At 43.4% G+C, this 18,017-nt stretch overlaps 4 protein-coding genes and 1 pseudogene across 4 annotated transcripts; 3 read left to right on the top strand and 2 right to left on the bottom strand.

Moving 5' to 3' along the window:
* Window positions 1-258: 258 nt before the first annotated feature.
* LOC126076825 (histone H2A type 1) lies at window positions 259-1,579 on the top strand. Its single transcript, XM_049885451.1, has one exon. The coding sequence runs from the start codon at window positions 297-299 to the stop codon at window positions 687-689; it is 393 nt and encodes a 130-aa protein (XP_049741408.1). The 5' UTR covers window positions 259-296; the 3' UTR covers window positions 690-1,579.
* A 246-nt stretch (window positions 1,580-1,825) lies between these two features.
* Window positions 1,826-3,420, bottom strand: LOC126076784 (histone H1.4-like). The gene has a single exon (XM_049885363.1). The coding sequence runs from the start codon at window positions 3,352-3,354 to the stop codon at window positions 2,713-2,715; it is 642 nt and encodes a 213-aa protein (XP_049741320.1). The 5' UTR covers window positions 3,355-3,420; the 3' UTR covers window positions 1,826-2,712.
* LOC126076851 (histone H3.1-like) lies at window positions 2,179-2,570 on the top strand (annotated as a pseudogene).
* Window positions 3,421-9,233: 5,813 nt separating the features above from the next.
* On the top strand, window positions 9,234-9,630 carry LOC126076945 (histone H4). The gene has a single exon (XM_049885668.1). It carries the CDS (start codon window positions 9,256-9,258, stop codon window positions 9,565-9,567), a length of 312 nt encoding a protein of 103 aa, XP_049741625.1. The 5' UTR covers window positions 9,234-9,255; the 3' UTR covers window positions 9,568-9,630.
* Window positions 9,631-15,818: 6,188 nt separating this feature from the next.
* Window positions 15,819-16,775, bottom strand: LOC126076923 (histone H2B type 1-C/E/F/G/I). Its single transcript, XM_049885631.1, has one exon. It carries the CDS (start codon window positions 16,731-16,733, stop codon window positions 16,353-16,355), a length of 381 nt encoding a protein of 126 aa, XP_049741588.1. The 5' UTR covers window positions 16,734-16,775; the 3' UTR covers window positions 15,819-16,352.
* Window positions 16,776-18,017: the final 1,242 nt, after the last annotated feature.

Genomic DNA, 18,017 nt, shown 5'->3' with positions numbered 1-18,017 from the left:
AAAGGGTTTGTGTGCTGTCTGAAACACTCATAATATTTGTAGGGCTACTATGCAAAAGAGGAATAGGAAAACTAAAGTTTTGATTGGATAAATCGTCTTACGTAGTCGGGTGGTATGCAAAGTAGTTGACTCTAGCTCACTTTTGTAATTGGTTGTAATCTTAAAGCTTGTTCTAGCCAATCAAACAGCGTGATTTACAAGTCCGCTTGCCTGTATAAAAGTTCCTTATTTGCTGTGTAGATATGTATACGTATTTCTTTCCTCATTTCTTTCCTGTCTCATAGCAGACGCTTAACATGTCTGGACGCGGAAAGCAAGGTGGTAAGGCCCGTGCTAAAGCTAAGACGCGGTCTTCCAGAGCTGGACTCCAGTTCCCAGTGGGCCGTGTGCATCGCCTGCTCCGCAAGGGGAACTATGCTGAACGGGTTGGGGCTGGCGCGCCGGTGTATCTGGCGGCGGTGCTGGAGTACCTGACCGCCGAGATCCTGGAGCTGGCGGGCAACGCGGCCCGTGACAACAAGAAGACGCGCATCATCCCGCGCCACCTGCAGCTGGCCATCCGCAACGACGAGGAGCTCAACAAGCTGCTGGGCAAAGTCACCATCGCTCAGGGTGGCGTCCTGCCCAACATCCAGGCCGTGCTGCTGCCCAAGAAGACCGAGAGCCATCACAAGGCCAAAGGAAAGTAAATTGGGAAAATTAGCCAGAATCTTAGGTCGCTGAGTCCATCTTTAAATCAAAGGCTCTTTTCAGAGCCACCCATGTATTCATTAAAAGGGCTTACATTTTTTTCAGGTAATGTGCAGTGATCTTTTGTAGCACAATTTTTCAATATGGAAGTGGCAGTGTTTAGACACCAGTTGTCAGAAACTTGAATATAACCATCTATTTTAAGTTTCAAAAATTCCAAGAAGGTAAATACAATACTCTGTTAACTAAAAAGCCTTAACAGTAAAGCAAATTGAGTTTGTGTTAGAATTAAAACTGATTCACGAGGGAAGAGTTGAGGATTGCTAAACGGGTTTGGAAGAAACCAAAAGTGGAAAGAATAATGCCGCCTATTGAGTGCTAAGAATTTAGATGCAGATCAAGTTAGTGACCTACAAAGCAATGAAACCACAACCTTTGGTGTCTTGCTGAAAAGAGTTGTTTTGCATCTTCAGGCGGAGAAAACTATCTGCAATTCTCGAGCTTTTACATGTCAACTTCCAACTACAAAGTGGGACCCTAATGAATTGTAAACATCTGTAGTCAGATGACAGCCTGGATGCTACTTAAAAGATTCAGCAAGACTTTGAAAATGCACTCAGTAAAACTCATATAGCATGCACAAGTCTGGCATCCTGGAGGCAGTGGTTAAGAGGTTGGCTGCTAACCAAAGGGCAATTCCAATCCACCAGCCATTCTATGGAAACCCTATGGGGGCAGTTCTATTGTGTTCTACATGGTCGCTGTGAGTGGGAATCGACTCAACAGCAACAGGTTTATTTATTTATTAATCTATAAATTTTGGGTGTGTTTCTTAAAATTCACACAACCTCAGTAGAAATTGTAAAAGATAGTGGAGTGGTTTTATGAGGATGTTATGTTTTATTTCTAATATCAAGTGTGAAGTTGTCACTTCAGAGTTAATGGTCGGGGTGCATTTAGGAAGTCTTTATGAAAAATATAATAAAATAAAAACTCTAAAAGTTAAACTCCTTTTACGTAGACAAATAGTACTGAGGAGAAATTAGCCTTCTTAACCTGGAATGAGTTAAAAATAATTTGCCCAATCATATTCTAGCGCGCGTCTTTTCAAAAAAATCGAGGACTGGAAAGCCCGTTTCATGCGCCAACATTTTACATTTTATTCAGCAAACAACATACATCATTCGAATAATTTAGACTGAGGTCTGTGGAGAATAGCCAAAGAACATTGAAAATAAACGGCGTAAAGGCTATGCAAACGAGAAAGGGATTGAAAACACACGCAGTTAAAGGGGAGGGGCGGAGGAAGACGTTGAAGTTTGGGCCAAACGCGGGGGAGACTCATGCTCAGGGGTGACTGTCACCACCAATATTCAGTGAAAGCCACGGTGGAACTGCCTTGTCCAAACAAAGCGCGACTCTTTATATATAAAGAACTTGGTCCGCTTCCATTTCTCCGTAAGCCAAACTGCTTTAGGGAAATTTGCAATGGCTCATACCAAGCAGACAGCGCGCAAGTCCACCGGCGGCAAGGCGCCCCGCAAGCAGCTGGCCACCAAAGCTGCCCGCAAGAGCGCCCCGGCCACCGGCGGCGTGAAGAAGCCCCATCGCTACCGGCCCGGCACCGTGGCGCTGCGCGAGATCAGGCGCTACCAGAAGTCCACCGAGCTGCTGATCCGCAAGCTGCCTTTCCAGCGGCTGGTGCGCGAGATCGCGCAGGACTTCAAGACCGACCTGCGCTTCCAGAGCTCGGCCGTCATGGCGCTGCAGGAGGCGTGCGAGGCCTACCTGGTGGGGCTGTTTGAGGACACCAACCTGTGCGCCATCCACGCCAAAAAATATTCAGCTGGCCTGCTGCATCCGCGGGGAGAGGGCATAAACCAAGGCTCTGTGAAAAATGCTGTTAATGTTTAGTAACTTCCCACCCTCCTCCAACTGACATCCCATAATCACAGTGTTAATAGCTCTTTTAAGATTAATTGGGTGGCTCTGAAAAGAGCCTTTTAAAGTATTCTTAGTCTCTTACTTCTTTTTGGGAGCTGCCTTTTTGGGCTTGGCTGCTTTGGGCTTGGCTGCCTTGGGTTTAGGAGCCTTAGCTTTAGCTGGGCTTTTGGCCGCCTTCTTGGGCTTGGCTGCTTTCACCTTCTTCGGGCTCTTGGCCACTTTCTTGACCCCAGCAGCCGCTGCTGGCTTCTTTGCCTTCTTAGGGGTCTTCTTGGTGGTCTTCTTAGGGGTGGCAGCCGACGACTTCTTGGGCTTCTTTGCCCCAGCTGGCTTCTTGGCCTTGGCAGCGCCAGCCTTCTTGGTTTTGGGCTTGGCTTCCCCAGAGGCTGCCTTCTTGTTCAGCTTGAAGGAGCCGGAGGCGCCGGTGCCCTTGGTCTGCACCAGGGTGCCCTTGCTCACCAGGCTCTTGAGCCCAAGCTTGATGCGGCTGTTGTTCTTCTCCACATCGTAGCCAGCGGCCGCCAGCGCCTTCTTCAGCGCGGCCAGGGACACGCCGCTGCGCTCCTTGGAGGCGGCCACCGCCTTGGTGATGAGCTCGGACACCGGGGGCCCGGACGCCTTGCGCTTGGCGGCACCTGCGGGCTTGCGGGCCTTCTTCTTTACTGGAGTCTTCTCCGCAGGGGAAGCTGTAGCAGGCGCTGCAGGTGCGGTTTCCGACATAACTGTAGGTTTTGATACCTAACTGTACAAAAAAAAAAAGTCTCAGAGTTGAGCTGCCAGGCCGGGGAGTGAGTGTGTGTATATATAGACAGCGGCGCTGCGCGCTGATTGGTTCCCAGCTCAGTCTTTCAGCTTGGCAGCAACCTAGGCTCAGCACTGTCCCGGAATTGTGTTTGTTACAATTCAGGAAAGCAAAAAATTAAAAATTCCCCTTGAGGAATCACACCAGTTCTATTCCAGGATGAACCGAGACAGCTCAAGCTTTGAGATCGTCATTTTTTTTTCCTCCGGTTTCTATCACGTCGCCCTCAGTTTTTTTCAAAAGCCCCGGACTCTGTGAGAGATTCAAAGGTCAGAGAGACAACTTCTTGATTTTCCTTTAAAATATAAATTCTCCCTTTTGTGTCTGCAAGTCCTTCTTCTTTAGTAATGTTCTATACATCCTTGGCTTCTCAGACGCTCAACAACTGCTCGGATCTCATGAAGATTTACCAAGAAAAACTGTTTCATATGAGGAGAAGTAACACAGGCTCTTTCCTGATTTCTCTACAAGAACAGCAGTTAATGATGCCTGGGATAATGGCCCTTTCTGCCCCCCAAAATCGTTATTTTGGTCTGAAAGAGCATTATCATGACTTCTTGTGATTATTTGGAAGGTTAGTTAATTTTGGGGTTCAGGTATTCAGCATTTCTTTAGGCAAATCGGGCGAATGCAATGATCAATGATCCTCTGGACAGGATGGTTGGGCCTGAGTTGCAATAGCTGATCCCAGAAGACATTTAGAAAAAAAGCTCAAAAAGAGAGAGACTTGGATCTCCTTATAGGTTCCCCCCCCTCAAAAAAAATTTTTTTTTTGTTTCCATTGCTTTCAATAGGGGGGTCAGTTATTAAAATGTTCACGAGCTTTTGAGAATAGAGGTGTCTCATGCTTGAGGAAGTCAAACTAGTAAAGTATGCAAGTAGAGAACCAAGGAATATACATAAATGAGACACATGAATATATATTTATATGTATATGTTTATATGTATTCCTCTTGAGAGAAATTTGAAAACAGTCATGTCTTATACTTAGTACTACATCTTTCATTTAAACAAGGATGTAAGCTTATAGGGAACTCATCATGCATATGATTAATGTTAAGTAAAATATAGATTGATGGCAGAAAGTGATTTGATTTTATGTTCTTCTTCACTCCTTAAACTATGTTTGTCCTTAAGGTATTATGTATTTATTGTGAAACGTGGACAATCTGTGTTTCACCGGAGCTACGAAAGAGAGTAATACTAGGAATAGACAGAGCAAAGCCTAAGAGGTGAGCGTTTCATACTTCTTGTTGATTCCATCCGAAGCAACGGTGACTGATTACTTCATGTAGCACTCCCAGCTTGGACAGATAAAAATTAATAAATGTTAATAAGAATTAAAAATTAGAAACATAATTCAAATGGGTGAATGAGGTGAGAATCCAGCTTGATAGTAATCATGTTTGCTTTGAATGTGCACTCACATTTTATGAACTCACGTGTGCCTTTTTATTTGTTTTTAACAATAACTTGGACTCATTGTAGCTGGTTTTCCGTAGCCCCTACAAAGAGTTGTCTCCTAGCCATTTAAATGTAGGAATTCTCCAAGGGCCTCATTCACTTTCAGGGCTTCATGAGTTACCCTCAGGCCTTTGCTCTTGCCTAAATGTCAAACCTGCATTTTCAGGTGTCTGCTGGGTAACTGCTTCTTCATCTACCTACAGCATACTGGAAATAGGACCAACCTCATTTCAGTAGCATCTAATCAAAAGAGATCCTTCCAATTGACATCTTCAGAAATGCTATTAACAATACCGCCACTCTAATAAGCTGATGTGAAAATGTCACCTCCTTCCTTTCCTTTGCCACCAAATTCAGTCTGTCCCCAAGATTGGTGAATTTTTCCTGAATTCATCTCTCCTCTTTTATTTCCCCCACCATGATTGTAATTCTGGCTCTTCTGTATCTTGCCTGGCCTGGCTCTCCTCATAGCCTCCCTGTGGGCCTCTCCTTCCTCTCATCCTCTTCATTGCACGCAATGAAATTTTCTTTGAGTTTCAGATTTTTTGGCCCATCTTCCTGTAGCTTTCTAATTCCACAATAAGCTCTTTAGTATGTCATTCAGCATGATTTATATGGCTTTAAATCACAATTTTGAACAAGAACAGGTTTTGCAAACACACTGACTTGTATTTGAGTCTGGTTTTGCAGTTTGTAAGCTGCATAATCTTGGTTAAATTAACCAACTTTTCACAGTATCTGTTTCCATTTTTCCTCCCCCTTCCCATCTCCCCTACTACATTTTAAAGTCAAAGTATATTCAGTCTAATACAGTGACACACCTTGAAATGTTTATATCTATCATTCCCTCTCTTAAATTAGATGACATCTATCCCTCTTTTGAACTCCTCTTGTGAACTTCTCTCATAATTTAATGGCCATTATATATATTTTAGAATCTACTTCATGCTGTTGCTGCCATTGTTGTCTCAGTCTGAAAGCTCCACTGAAACCTGTTCAGCATGATAGCAACGCACAAGCCTCCACTGACAGACAAGTGGTGGCTATGCTTGAGGAGCACCGTCTGGGAATCAAACCCAGGTCTCTTGCATGGAAGACAAGAATTCTACCACTGAACCACCACTGCCCTCAATCTGCTTCATATCATCTGCATATTTGTCACTTTTAAATCTTCTTAATAATTAAAAAAAGCATGGAACTGGTCTTATAGGTATGGCATATATTCATTCATATAGGACAACTTGCACAGTAATATACAGGTTGTCCATGGGGAACTGGGCTTTAGACTGTCCTGAATTCCATTCCATGGCTTTATTCTGCTGTCCTGCTTATTGCCCAAATGACTGTTTTTCTGTATCACTGTGCCCTACACAGCACTGTTAACATGCTTGACTCTTCTTAACCATTTCCAATTGAATGAGTGAGAGCCACACCTGGCCAATGGGGTCTTATACACCGTTGAAGATGTAGAGCAATTATGAATTAAGAAGCTTGTTCCAATTTCTACCGTTGAGCTCTGAGTGGCCCATATTATGCCTCTCCTCGGGTAGTTTTAACCTTCACATCAATTTAGACAGAGATTTCATGTTTCGGCAAGCAAATTCCTATTTCTGAAGATAAAATAAAGAAATGTGAAACCTATGAGGCTTTTGGGCTGCTTTACACATTGGGGAAATAAAATAATTAAAATACCCCTCTGTACTAACATAGAAGAGAAACGGAGAGAGACAGAAAGGGAGGCAGGGAGGGAGAGAAAACAATTTATTACTGAGTATCCATTAACAGATTTACCTGCATGGAAGGTAGCACAGACGTGACTACAGAGTTATGTATGACAAAATCTCACACATCCTATGCAGCAAAGCAGAAAAAAGACAATAACTTCTCTTATTTCCTTGACAGGCAAAGGTGCTACATATTGTGACAATCTTCTGTATATCTTGTGAGAGACCTCTAAGCTAACTCCAGAAATATACATATTTTTTGCATGGTGAGAGGTTATTTGGTTCAAAGCCATGGTGATATCTCTACATGGTAATAACTGGAGACTGGGCTTAATCCCTAGAAAGATTTGTCTCTATTTGGAGGTTGGAGTAAGGATTCTGACTCACTGTCTCCAGGGAAACTCTCTAAGAAAAAGAAAAGGAAAATGATCTCTTTGCCCTTTATAAATGCAGAAAATCATTGCATTTACCTTTACACACCTCCATCAGAATATCATTACTAACATATGATTTCCATTCCAGTATTCATAGAATTTCCCAGTGCTGCTCTCTGCACATTATGAAACCCAAAGTCTTCCAAGGCTTTCAGGATCCTTTGGGAGAGAAATTCTTATCCATTTTTGTGCCTGGGCCTCTTTGGATGTCTGATGAAGCTTACGGTCCCCTTCTCAGAATAATGTTTGTATGCTTAAGATAAAATACATAGGAAAAAAGAAATTATTATATTAATGTACCATTTGTTGTTAGTTGCCTTCCAGTCCATTATGACTCGTGGCAACCCCATGTGTGTAGGATAGGGTTTTCAAAGCCGATCACCAGGCATGTTCTCCAAGGTGCCTTTGGGTGGGTTTGAACCACCAACCTCTTGGCTATTAGTCAAGCACTTAACCATTTATACTACCCAGGGCTAATATACCATTAAAACAAACAAACAAATAAACAAAAAACCTACTGCCATTGTGTTGATGCCAACTGACAGTGACCCTATATCAAATATAATTTTTGAAATTAATTTAATATACCATTATAAAGTTATAAAATAAGCAAATTGGAGAAATATTAACTTATGTGCTTCTTTAGTAATGTACTACTACCAAGATCTCCCTGAATGACTAAAAATTACCAGATTTTAGGAGTGATGCAGTTAAGTGATATTTTGAGATATTGACTACCATAGTCTGATACAAATATTGCATAGTTCTGCCAGTTCTACTGTGTTTGTTGTCTGCCTTCATAAGTAAAGCAAATTTTACAGGTGGGTTGGAGATAGTGGAAGTAAAGATGCATTCTTTGTTCTGTGTGCATCCCCAGGTCCTCTGAATCCGGTCTGTGGACCTAGACTGAGATCCTCCATAAATGCCTGGAAGAGTTGTGTGAAACTTCCTCTCATCAGGCTATAATCCAACAATGGCCCTTCTTACGCCAGAAAGGAAAAGCCAAATCATTTACCCAAAGGCAGCTGCCACTGCTCAGGGGGGTTAACAATGAGCCCAGTCTTTCAGAATTTCTTATTTTGAGAAGTTCTCAAACCAGGTTGTAGCAGATCAGAATACTCTCTTACATTCATCCTTTCAGAGGGTTCATACTAAGGGGAGGAGGAAAGCAGCCACAATGATACATAATTATGTTAGTTAGTGCTTATTTGCAGATATTTTTCAACGTGCTTTGCATGGATTCTTTAATACGTAACAAAATTCTTGTAATATAGGCTTTATCATACAGCATTTTAAAATGATACTTAGCACAGCTTGGCCAAGGGCACAGAGCTATTATGGAGCAGGCTGTCGCTGTAGGTTGGCTCTAGGCACTATAGTGCCAAGCCGTTGGGGCAATAGAAAGCAGTGACAGATACAATGCTAGATACAACCTGTCCACGATTAAGGATACAAGCAACCCATAAGCCTTTCAACTCACAGCTGGACAAGGTTCTCCTCATTTTGTAATAAATGTATTTATAAATCTTAGTTAACTACACATTTATAATCTGACTGAACCTAATTTTAGCAATTTAAACAATGAAGATGTGATTTGCTTAAAACCGTTTAAAATGGCTGATACGGAACTGCAGAATGTATTAATTATTTCATACTTTGAAAATATGAAGAACAAGTTTCAAACGTCTTTGCGAAAAAGTATATGAATTGTTGCTTAGGAAGAAATAGTGAGGATTTGCACAGGATAACGGGTGTACCGAATAAAACCAGTTAATGGCTGCAGGTACTATATGTAGACACATGCACGACTAATCATATTTGTTCTCGTTAGTTGCCATCCAGTCGACTTCACTCAAACTCATGAGGACACCAAGTATGCACAGTTGAACTGCTCTGTAGGGTTTTCTAGGCTGTTACCTTTCGGAAGCTGATCGCAGGGCCTTTCTGTTTTTGGAGGCACTTCCCTATGGGTTCGAACAGCTTAATAAACTCCACCCCCAGGCTTATCCACCGCCTCAGGCCTCCCGCTTGATCGTGGGTTTCTCCGATAGGGACACAGGCGCTGGTAGGCGGGAACTGAGTTAAGTTGCCGCCCCTGTCCTTTCGGTTTTCAAACAGGTCCGTCATGCAATTATAAAAAGCCTGCGGTGCTTGCTTGTGAACACAGCACTGCAAACCTAGCTGCTGTTAGTTAGTCATGTCTGGGCGCGGTAAAGGCGGAAAGGGCTTGGGGAAGGGAGGCGCTAAGCGCCACCGAAAGGTTTTGCGTGACAACATCCAGGGCATTACCAAACCTGCCATCCGTCGTCTGGCTCGGCGTGGTGGTGTTAAGCGCATCTCCGGCCTCATTTACGAAGAGACCCGCGGAGTGCTGAAGGTTTTCCTGGAGAACGTGATCCGCGACGCTGTCACCTATACCGAGCACGCCAAGCGCAAGACTGTCACGGCAATGGACGTGGTTTATGCTCTTAAACGCCAGGGGCGCACCCTTTATGGCTTTGGCGGCTAGAACCTGAAGTAACTTCAGAACTGCAAAAACAAAGGCCCTTTTCAGGGCCATCCATCTTTTCACTTGAAAGAGCCAGTCACTTAATGATCGTGCTTTCTTTGGGTTTTACTCAGGTGCTGGGTCTAACCTTGTACATTGCGGCCGCGAGTTAAAAATTGTTTAGTGTTAGCTGTTGTTACCTTCCCAGTCGACACTGAAGTTTTAGTCATCCTTGTAGATCACGTTTAAGTGGTCCGTATATAAACAAAATTGGTCTGTATTTTCCGCATTATTAGACATTTGGAATGATTTCACTGTAGCTCAACTATTAATGTTATAAAACAAGACGATATTGGAGAGTATTACAGAAAAAGGAAGCATGATGCTTATAAAAAAAAAAATGGAAGAAAGAAGTACAAGGCGGTGTCAAGTGCCTGCAGTGTCTGTCTAGTTACTGTTAAATGAGCTGTAGATATTAAAGCAGCCAGCCTTCCCACAGCTCACATGATGTGAGGAGCTTGACAAATGTAAAATTACGTGGAATTTAAAGTACATTGAAGGTCTACGGGAAAAGCAGGACAATACAGAGTTTTTAATGGAATGAAGAGGCAGAGTGACTTGTATCTTCGTTTGCTTCTTTACTCTGCTTTGTCCAGTGCTGCTAGTTTCTCTTGTTGAGTCAAAAACAAAGCAAAAGACTTCATTGAAATACCAGTGGTCAATATAAGTATATAAACAAATTTGTATTCACTGAGTCTTCACTATGTTGGCGCTTTATCTTGAATGATTTTATACTTTATTACAAGTCTATCTTACCTTAAATTATAGTGCTATGAAGTTTCAGGTCACATGATAAAATGTGTTGGGCTTGATTTTTCAAACCCAGATCTTGATTCAATTCTTTACCCTTTTTTCCTCCACATATAGGAAAATAAGATAAAGATAAGCAAACAGTTCTCAAATGGGTCACTCTATTCCTTGTCCTTAACCACTGTTAACCTTCTGCAGCCTCCTGGGATTGTCAGCGTGCCACATCTTTGGTGTCCTCACAATGGGTTTTATTCTGTGAAGTATCTTTAAGGATTATTGGCGTATTGTTTACTTTATAACAATTACAGGCAAGGCTGGACAGGTGGCTACCTAGCCAGAGGCAACATTTCCTGGTCTCCTGTTGGCATGTGTAAGCACTTTGCTAAATTCTCTCCAACAAATGTGAGAGTTGATAGAAGTTACTCCCAGGTCTGGGCCTTAAAACCTTGCACGTTTCCTTCTTCCCTCTTCCCACCAGTTATAATGATGTTGATCTAGTTCTAAGCAGGGAACATCACGCCCTGTTTGTTGTTAGCTGCCTTGAAGTTGATTCCAACTCCTTGTGACCATGAGTATAGTGTGCAACTGCTTCATAGGGTTTCAAAGCCTGTGACCTTTTGGTGCCTCTGGATAAATTCAAACCACCAACTTTTTGATGGCTAGTAGTTGAGCACTTAACCATTTATGCTATGCAGGTAGCCCATCAAGCCCTAGGAGATGGCAAAGCAATGATTTGGGAAGAACCAGGATCCCTGATTCATAAGGAGCAGAACTGCCCCACAGAGCTGGGCTAATCAACAATGGATTTGTTCTACGATACGAAAATAACTCTTTTAAGCTATTCATCATTCGGTCTTTTTGTTATAAACCAAACCTGTTGCCGTTGAGGCGATTTCATAGCAACCCCATAGGACAGGCTAGAATTGCCCCCATAGTTTCCAAGGAGTGGTTGGTGAATCTGAACTGCCAATCTTTTGGTTAGCTGAGTACCTAACCACTGTGCAACCAGGGCTCCAGCTTATTTTTTACCATTCCAAATACAGTTTTGTGTTCTTGACTTATTTAGGAATGTGGGCTTTTCTTTTATTGGCCCCAAAACTCTTTTAAGGGAAGCTGATCCCAAATGAGCTTTATTCCCTGGTCCCTCCTTTGTGTTCCATTCTAGGCGACACAGAGTGAGGGCTTATTTCATGTTAGAGATGGATGGGTGGGCTGTTTATAGGTCTTCAGCAGTTGTAATCTGGGTGTTTCTTTAGAACAGCAGTTCTTAACAGTCTGTGGATAAAAACTCCTTGGAGAATCTGTTGGAAAATATGCATATGGACATAGACATTACATGGGGTCATTCACCCTCTGAGGCTCTCAGGACTCCACGGATGCCTGTGTACCACCTGGAGTTTAGGATTTCAGGGTCTGAGATCTACAGATTCAAAATTTAAGTACAGTGAAGACAGAGCAGTCATTACACAGAAAGAACACATTGAACAAGAGTAAGTTTATTTTGTCACCATTTATTCACTGTGTGCTATGGACCATTTATTCACGTATATGCTTGAGAAGTTAGATCAGGTCTTAACATTTTATAATTCAGAATACAGAATAATCTATTTTGAATTTTTTTATTTTTAAATGTCTGAAGGCTCAAAGTGATTGAATCTCACAAGATTCAGGAGTAAATAAAAACATTGGTGTAACTTGTTGGGGAATATATTATCAGCCCAATTAAGGAAGATATCCATAAATTTTATCCTAGGCTCTTTTAAAGTCATCTGCCATTGACAGTCTCAGCAAATACATTTAACAAGGCTTATATATTTAATGGACCCCCTGAGTGGTGCAAATCATTAACACACTCACCTGCTAACTGAATAGCTGGCTATTCAAGTTCACTCAGACATACCTCAGAAGAAAGGCCTGGTGATCTTCTGAAAAAAAATCACCCACTGAAAACCCTATGGAGCATAGTTCTTTGACACACACACAGGATCATCATGAGTCAGAATAGACTAGACAGAAACTGGTTTTTATAATTTGATAGTCTGTGTCATTAAGCAAAGTATATATTAAGTTTATAATGAATGTTCCCAGTACCCTTCCTGGGAGATGAAAAGGCACCAGAAGTCTCGCAGAGAGGGATGCCTACTTGCAGTGTGTCTTTTTTCAAGTTACTTAACTTCTCTATGCCTCATCTGTAAAATAGAGATAATAGTACCACCAACCTCATAGGTTTTAGGGTGAATAAAATGCAGCATTTTTTCAGCATTTAGGCCAGTGCCTGGCAGAGAGTGAGCACTCTTAAGTTTTGGCTATTGTTATAGGGTCACTATGAGTCGGAATCAACTCAACGGCAGTGGGTTTGGTTTGGTGGTTTTGTTATTACTATCATTATTATTCCTCACGACACTAGAAAGAAAGGTCCAGAGAAAAAGAGGGTGGCATTTGAACCATGAAGATCTACAACTGAAGTCCCAGGCTGCCACTGTCTATGTTTGCCATCTACGACAAGCTTCTAATAACAATTTGTAGCCACTGTTACCTCACCTGTAATTTAGGGGAAACTTCATGTTTTTGTGAGGACTGAGCGAGATCATGTCGAATAAATAACACAGCAATAATATATGCTCCACAAATACAAGTTTAGCTATATTCTTACAAAGGTGCAAGTGTGTTAATTAAGGTTCTTCTGGATGACAACATCAAACCCAATTGCAGGTAATTTAAGCATAATAAAAAGCTCTTTGAAAACCAAGGCCGCTGACCACATTTCAGGAACGGCTGAACACTCACACTTGACCTTCTCTTCAGATACCTTTCCCAGTTTCTAAGAAAGTGAATGTGATTGATTCAGTTGGGCAGATGCTGGCATCAGTCAGATATGATGGCCTAAGGGAAAGGCTAACAGCATAATGGGGACTGTCCTGAATGGGACTTGTCCAGACAGAGCTGACTGTCTCATTCATTGCTGTATGTCAGTACCTGGCACTGAATGGAATCCCTTCCACTGCTCTCTGGTTTGTCTCTCGTATCCACTACTCCATTCCTGCTGCCATTTCTTTGGCTTGGACCTTTATTGCCTTTCTTCACTTCCATTCCCTCCAATCCATTCCATCTCCTGCTGTCTTCCTAAAACTAGAGCCAATCATGCCAGTCCCTGCTCACTTTCTATAACTTTTCATTGTCTGCAAAAAGAAATCAAAACATCATTGTTTGACATCCAGACCCTTCACAATCTTAAATCACCACCTCATCTTTACCACAAAGAAAGCTCCACACAGGCAAGAGCTTTGGTAACTTTGTGATTCTTTATATCAGATGTACTCACAGGCTGGTTCCCAGACCAGCAGCACCTGCATACCCTGGGAACTTTTTAGAATTGTTAGTTCTTGGACTCCACTCCAGGACTAATGAAACAAATTCTGGGGATAGGACCAGCAACCCAGGCTGTAACAAGCCCTCCAGGTGATGCCAATGCACTCTCAAGCTTGAGAAGCACTGTGCTGTATACTCAGTGCAGGATTTAGTGGTTCACACTCGAATGTGAATGAATGGCTACCCTATCTTGCAATCCATTGGGTATTCCTTCTGTCTGCCCAGAAGGCTGTTGTGCCTTCTGGGCAGACAGAAGTGCAGGTGCCTCCTCAAAGGTCATTACCCTTCTTTCTTTCCGACACAACCTTGATTTTGTTCAGGTTACCTCCCTTCTTCTCTGCTTTGTGCTCCAGGGAAAACGAGTTCCCCCCCCCCCAGCCTTAGGGGTCAAGTCCTGATTTCCCCGCACCAATCATTATGTGCCTCACTAAGGATGGTTCAGGACAGAGTATACAGTCAGTTCCTTGGGGCTATGAAAGCCTTTAACAGTGAAAGGGCAGCTTCCCCAGGACAAGATGATTGAGCTGAGTGTAGCTGATCAATAAATTAATAAAGTGTGTGTGTTCTGGCTGGATGTAGAATTGGGCATTTCAGGCAAAGAGACACCTTGGAAGAAAGATCTGGCAATCTACTTCCAAAAAAAAAAAAAATCAGCTATTGAAAACGCTATGGAATACAGTTCTACTCTGACGCACAAGGGGTTGCCATGCATCAGAATCAACTCGAGGGCAACTTTTTTTTTGGATGAAGGTTGGAGGGATCTTGGGAAATTTCAGAAACTGGGGTGGAGGGAGGCAGAGGAGAGAACAAAACAAAACAAAACTGAGATTGGGTTGGAGAGTTAGGTGAGGGGCAGACCTTGCAGGCCTTGAGACCATAGTACAGGCTACTGATTTTGTGCTAAAAGCAGTGGCAGATCATGGAAGGTTTCTGAACAGGGACAGGACACAATCAAGTGGCTCTGGAATGGAAACTGGATTCACTATGACCATGGAGTATTATCTCAAGCTAAAATCGAAGTGATCCGACAAAGTTGGAAGTGCAATCCTTAATTAAAAAAAAAAAATAAAATAAATCCTTAATTAGGTAACCTGAAAATAACTTACTGTTTGTGTCTTTGTGGTTATTTTACCTTGGTGAGAGAAAGGCTGACCAGATAAACTGGCTGGGAAGGCTGCCGAGGGTGTTTCTCAAGGACCGTCATGAGTGGATTTGGAATTTCCACTCACCAGTGAGGTGCCCCCGATTAAATCTTCCTCACCTGTTTTCCCTTTCTCACCTTGCACTGACTGGAAAATTAGACAAGAAGAGAAGGTAGACTATTTTCCTGATTTTTGTCTCTTTGGAATTCCGTGATTACAAAACTGCAGACTTGTAGACCTCAGTGGTTCAGCCTTTGAACATAAAAAAGCATCTCCTACCTCCACATTTCCTCTTCCTGGCTGCTCACTGACCTGTCCTGAGTCCTTTTGTCTTCTTTTTCTCCAAACTGAGCTGGGGAAGAAAGCTGAAGACAGGACAGGATGGATGGACTCTGAAGGGAATTTTCCAGGGACAGAAAAGGAGGGAGAGCAGGCCACAGAGGCAATTTATATTCTGTGACCACATTGGTGAGGAGATGGAGGTGGTTAAAGACAGGATTATGAGATCCTGGGTGGAGCAAACGGTTAATGTGCTTAAAGGTTGGCAGTTGGTACCCACCCAGAAGCATCTGGGGAGACAGGCCCAGAGATCTGCTTCGGAAAGTTCACAGCTTTGAAAACATTACGGAGCAGCTCTACTTTATACATATAGGGTTGACAGGAGTCTGAATCAACTCAGGGGCAACTAACAGTTTGTGAAACGACACAGGGGAGCGGACAGAGAAACGGATTTTATTCTTCTTCATTAAAAACAAGCAAAAGACAACCCAATGACAAGTGCCTTTTTGAACTACTCCAAGAAAGGGATAAAGGAAAAGTAAACATTAGTATTACATTGTTCCCTTAGTGGAGTCTCAGCCCCCCTTCCACCCGCCCCCACATGTCTTTAAATAACCTTAAATGATTGAAAGTCTTCCCTAGACACCAAAAGCTTTAGGCAAAAAGCTGGCGGGGGTGGGGATGGGGGTTGGGGATGGAGGGTAAGGAATTAGGCAGACACAAAGAATGTGGCGTAGAGGTCGACAGCAACACGTAAACATTGTTACATTTTTAAGAAAGCAAGATTTCCAAATGTTACCGTAGCCTTGTACGCTACTTGATATAAAACGGAGAACAGGAATTCTATGGTCATTTTAGCTCCCTCCTGAAGGGCTGCCACCAGCCCAGGTAGGGCCTGTGCAAATTAAAAAAGTTGAGTACTCCAGCTGCAACGAGTTCCAAGCTTCTGAACGAGTTACTATTTGCTTCACCCCACATTCGCCTCCCGCAGCAGGATATAACCCGATCGTGACACAACGATCAGAATCGCACGCAGCACCTACATACCACCCAAGAAACTGCAACTGGGGATGCTTTCATTAGTGTTACGCTAAATCGACACCCAGCCTACAGAAAAAGCACATTATACAGTGTTACTCTCCAATCGTGAAAACATGGGTGGCTCTGAAAAGAGCCTTTGGTTTGATGGCTAAGCGGGAAAGCTGCTCATTTGGAGCTGGTGTACTTGGTGACGGCCTTGGTGCCCTCGGACACGGCGTGCTTGGCCAGCTCCCCGGGCAGCAGCAGGCGCACCGCGGTCTGAATCTCCCTGGACGTGATGGTCGAGCGCTTGTTGTAATGCGCCAAGCGAGACGCCTCACCAGCGATGCGCTCAAAGATGTCGTTGACGAAGGAGTTCATGATACCCATGGCCTTAGAGGAGATTCCGGTGTCGGGGTGGACCTGCTTGAGCACCTTGTAGACGTAGACGGAGTAGCTCTCCTTGCGGCTGCGCTTGCGCTTCTTGCCATCCTTCTTCTGCGCCTTGGTCACCGCCTTTTTAGAGCCCTTTTTCGGGGCAGGAGCAGACTTCGCTGGTTCTGGCATACTAACGGCTTGTCAAACTACCTTAGAAAAGAAAATGAAGTCTGCAACTGAGGAGCCTGCTTATTTGTAGACACTGTGATGCAAATGAGGACTTAGTTTCACAACCACTGATTCGCTTGTCATAGGGCCTGTACGCAAATGAAGGATATTGAATCTACTCTCCCATTGGCCAGCTACCGAGAACCGATTGCCGCCAATCAGACCAGCTTCTTTAACCTAGGTAACACTTTTTATACGTTTCTTTTGCTCGCGGGAACCCCTGGCGGCGCAGTGGTTAAAGCGCTCGGCTGCGAACCTACAGGTTGGAGTTCAAACATTTCAAGCCTCGCGAGAAAGACGTGGCAGTCAGCTTCCGTAAAGATAACAGCCTTTGAAACCCTGTGGGGCAGTTCTCCTTTGACCTAAGGGGTCTGTAGGTCGCTGTGAGTCTGAATCGACTCTATGGCAGTGGGTGGGTTCTTTGGCTTACAAACAATTTAGGTTTTTATTAATTTTAAAATCTGGAAGTTGCTCTTACCGGTGATTTTAAATGCCAGGAAGGCAATGCTCGTGACATAGCCGATTCATAAGACCTGTGTACCAAAACCTGTTGCCGTCGAGTCGATTCCGACTAGTAGTGACCCTATGGGACAGGGTAGAACTGCCCCATGGGGTTTCCGAGGAGCGGTTGGTGGATTCGAACTGCTGATCTCTTGGTTAGCAGCCTGAGCTCTTAACCACTGCACCACCAGGGCTCCCTGCTGTGTACAGAGGTCACAAATATAACTTGAAGATAAAAGACAGGGGAAACTAACCCTAGAGAGAAAACAAAATAACATCGCTCGAGGGGTGATAAGGAAAGAATTGCTTTGCCAATAAGGGTACAATTGTCGTATTGGAAAGGAGCGAATGACACCCAGTTTAGCCACAGGAAAAAAAAACCCAAACCATACCCATTGCTGTCGAGTCGATTCCGACTCAGAATGAGGATCAGAAATACCTCTTCAAAGTAAATGGTGAAAAGATATTTTAAAAAATCTAAAATGGTAGAGCCCAGTATTTAACGACTTTATTATTAGTAGTATCATCTTGCGCTGAAGCCAGCTTTCAGCCTGTTCTTCCATTCCTGTCTCTCTTTTTTTGACAGTGTCTATCGCACCCCTCCCGCCCCACCCCGGTCCAAGGGCCACAAGGCCCCACGCCAGCATCTTTCCGCTGAGGTTTCAATGGATGGATGGCAGGTTAGCGTCCATCAAGAGCTCACTCCCGTTTTATCTCATCTTTGTGTCACAGCCTTATTTGTTT

The sequence above is a fragment of the Elephas maximus genome, chromosome 1 (genome assembly GCF_024166365.1).
Source record: "Elephas maximus indicus isolate mEleMax1 chromosome 1, mEleMax1 primary haplotype, whole genome shotgun sequence".
NCBI lineage: Eukaryota > Metazoa > Chordata > Mammalia > Proboscidea > Elephantidae > Elephas > Elephas maximus.
This window is presented reverse-complemented; position numbering and strand designations above follow the sequence as displayed.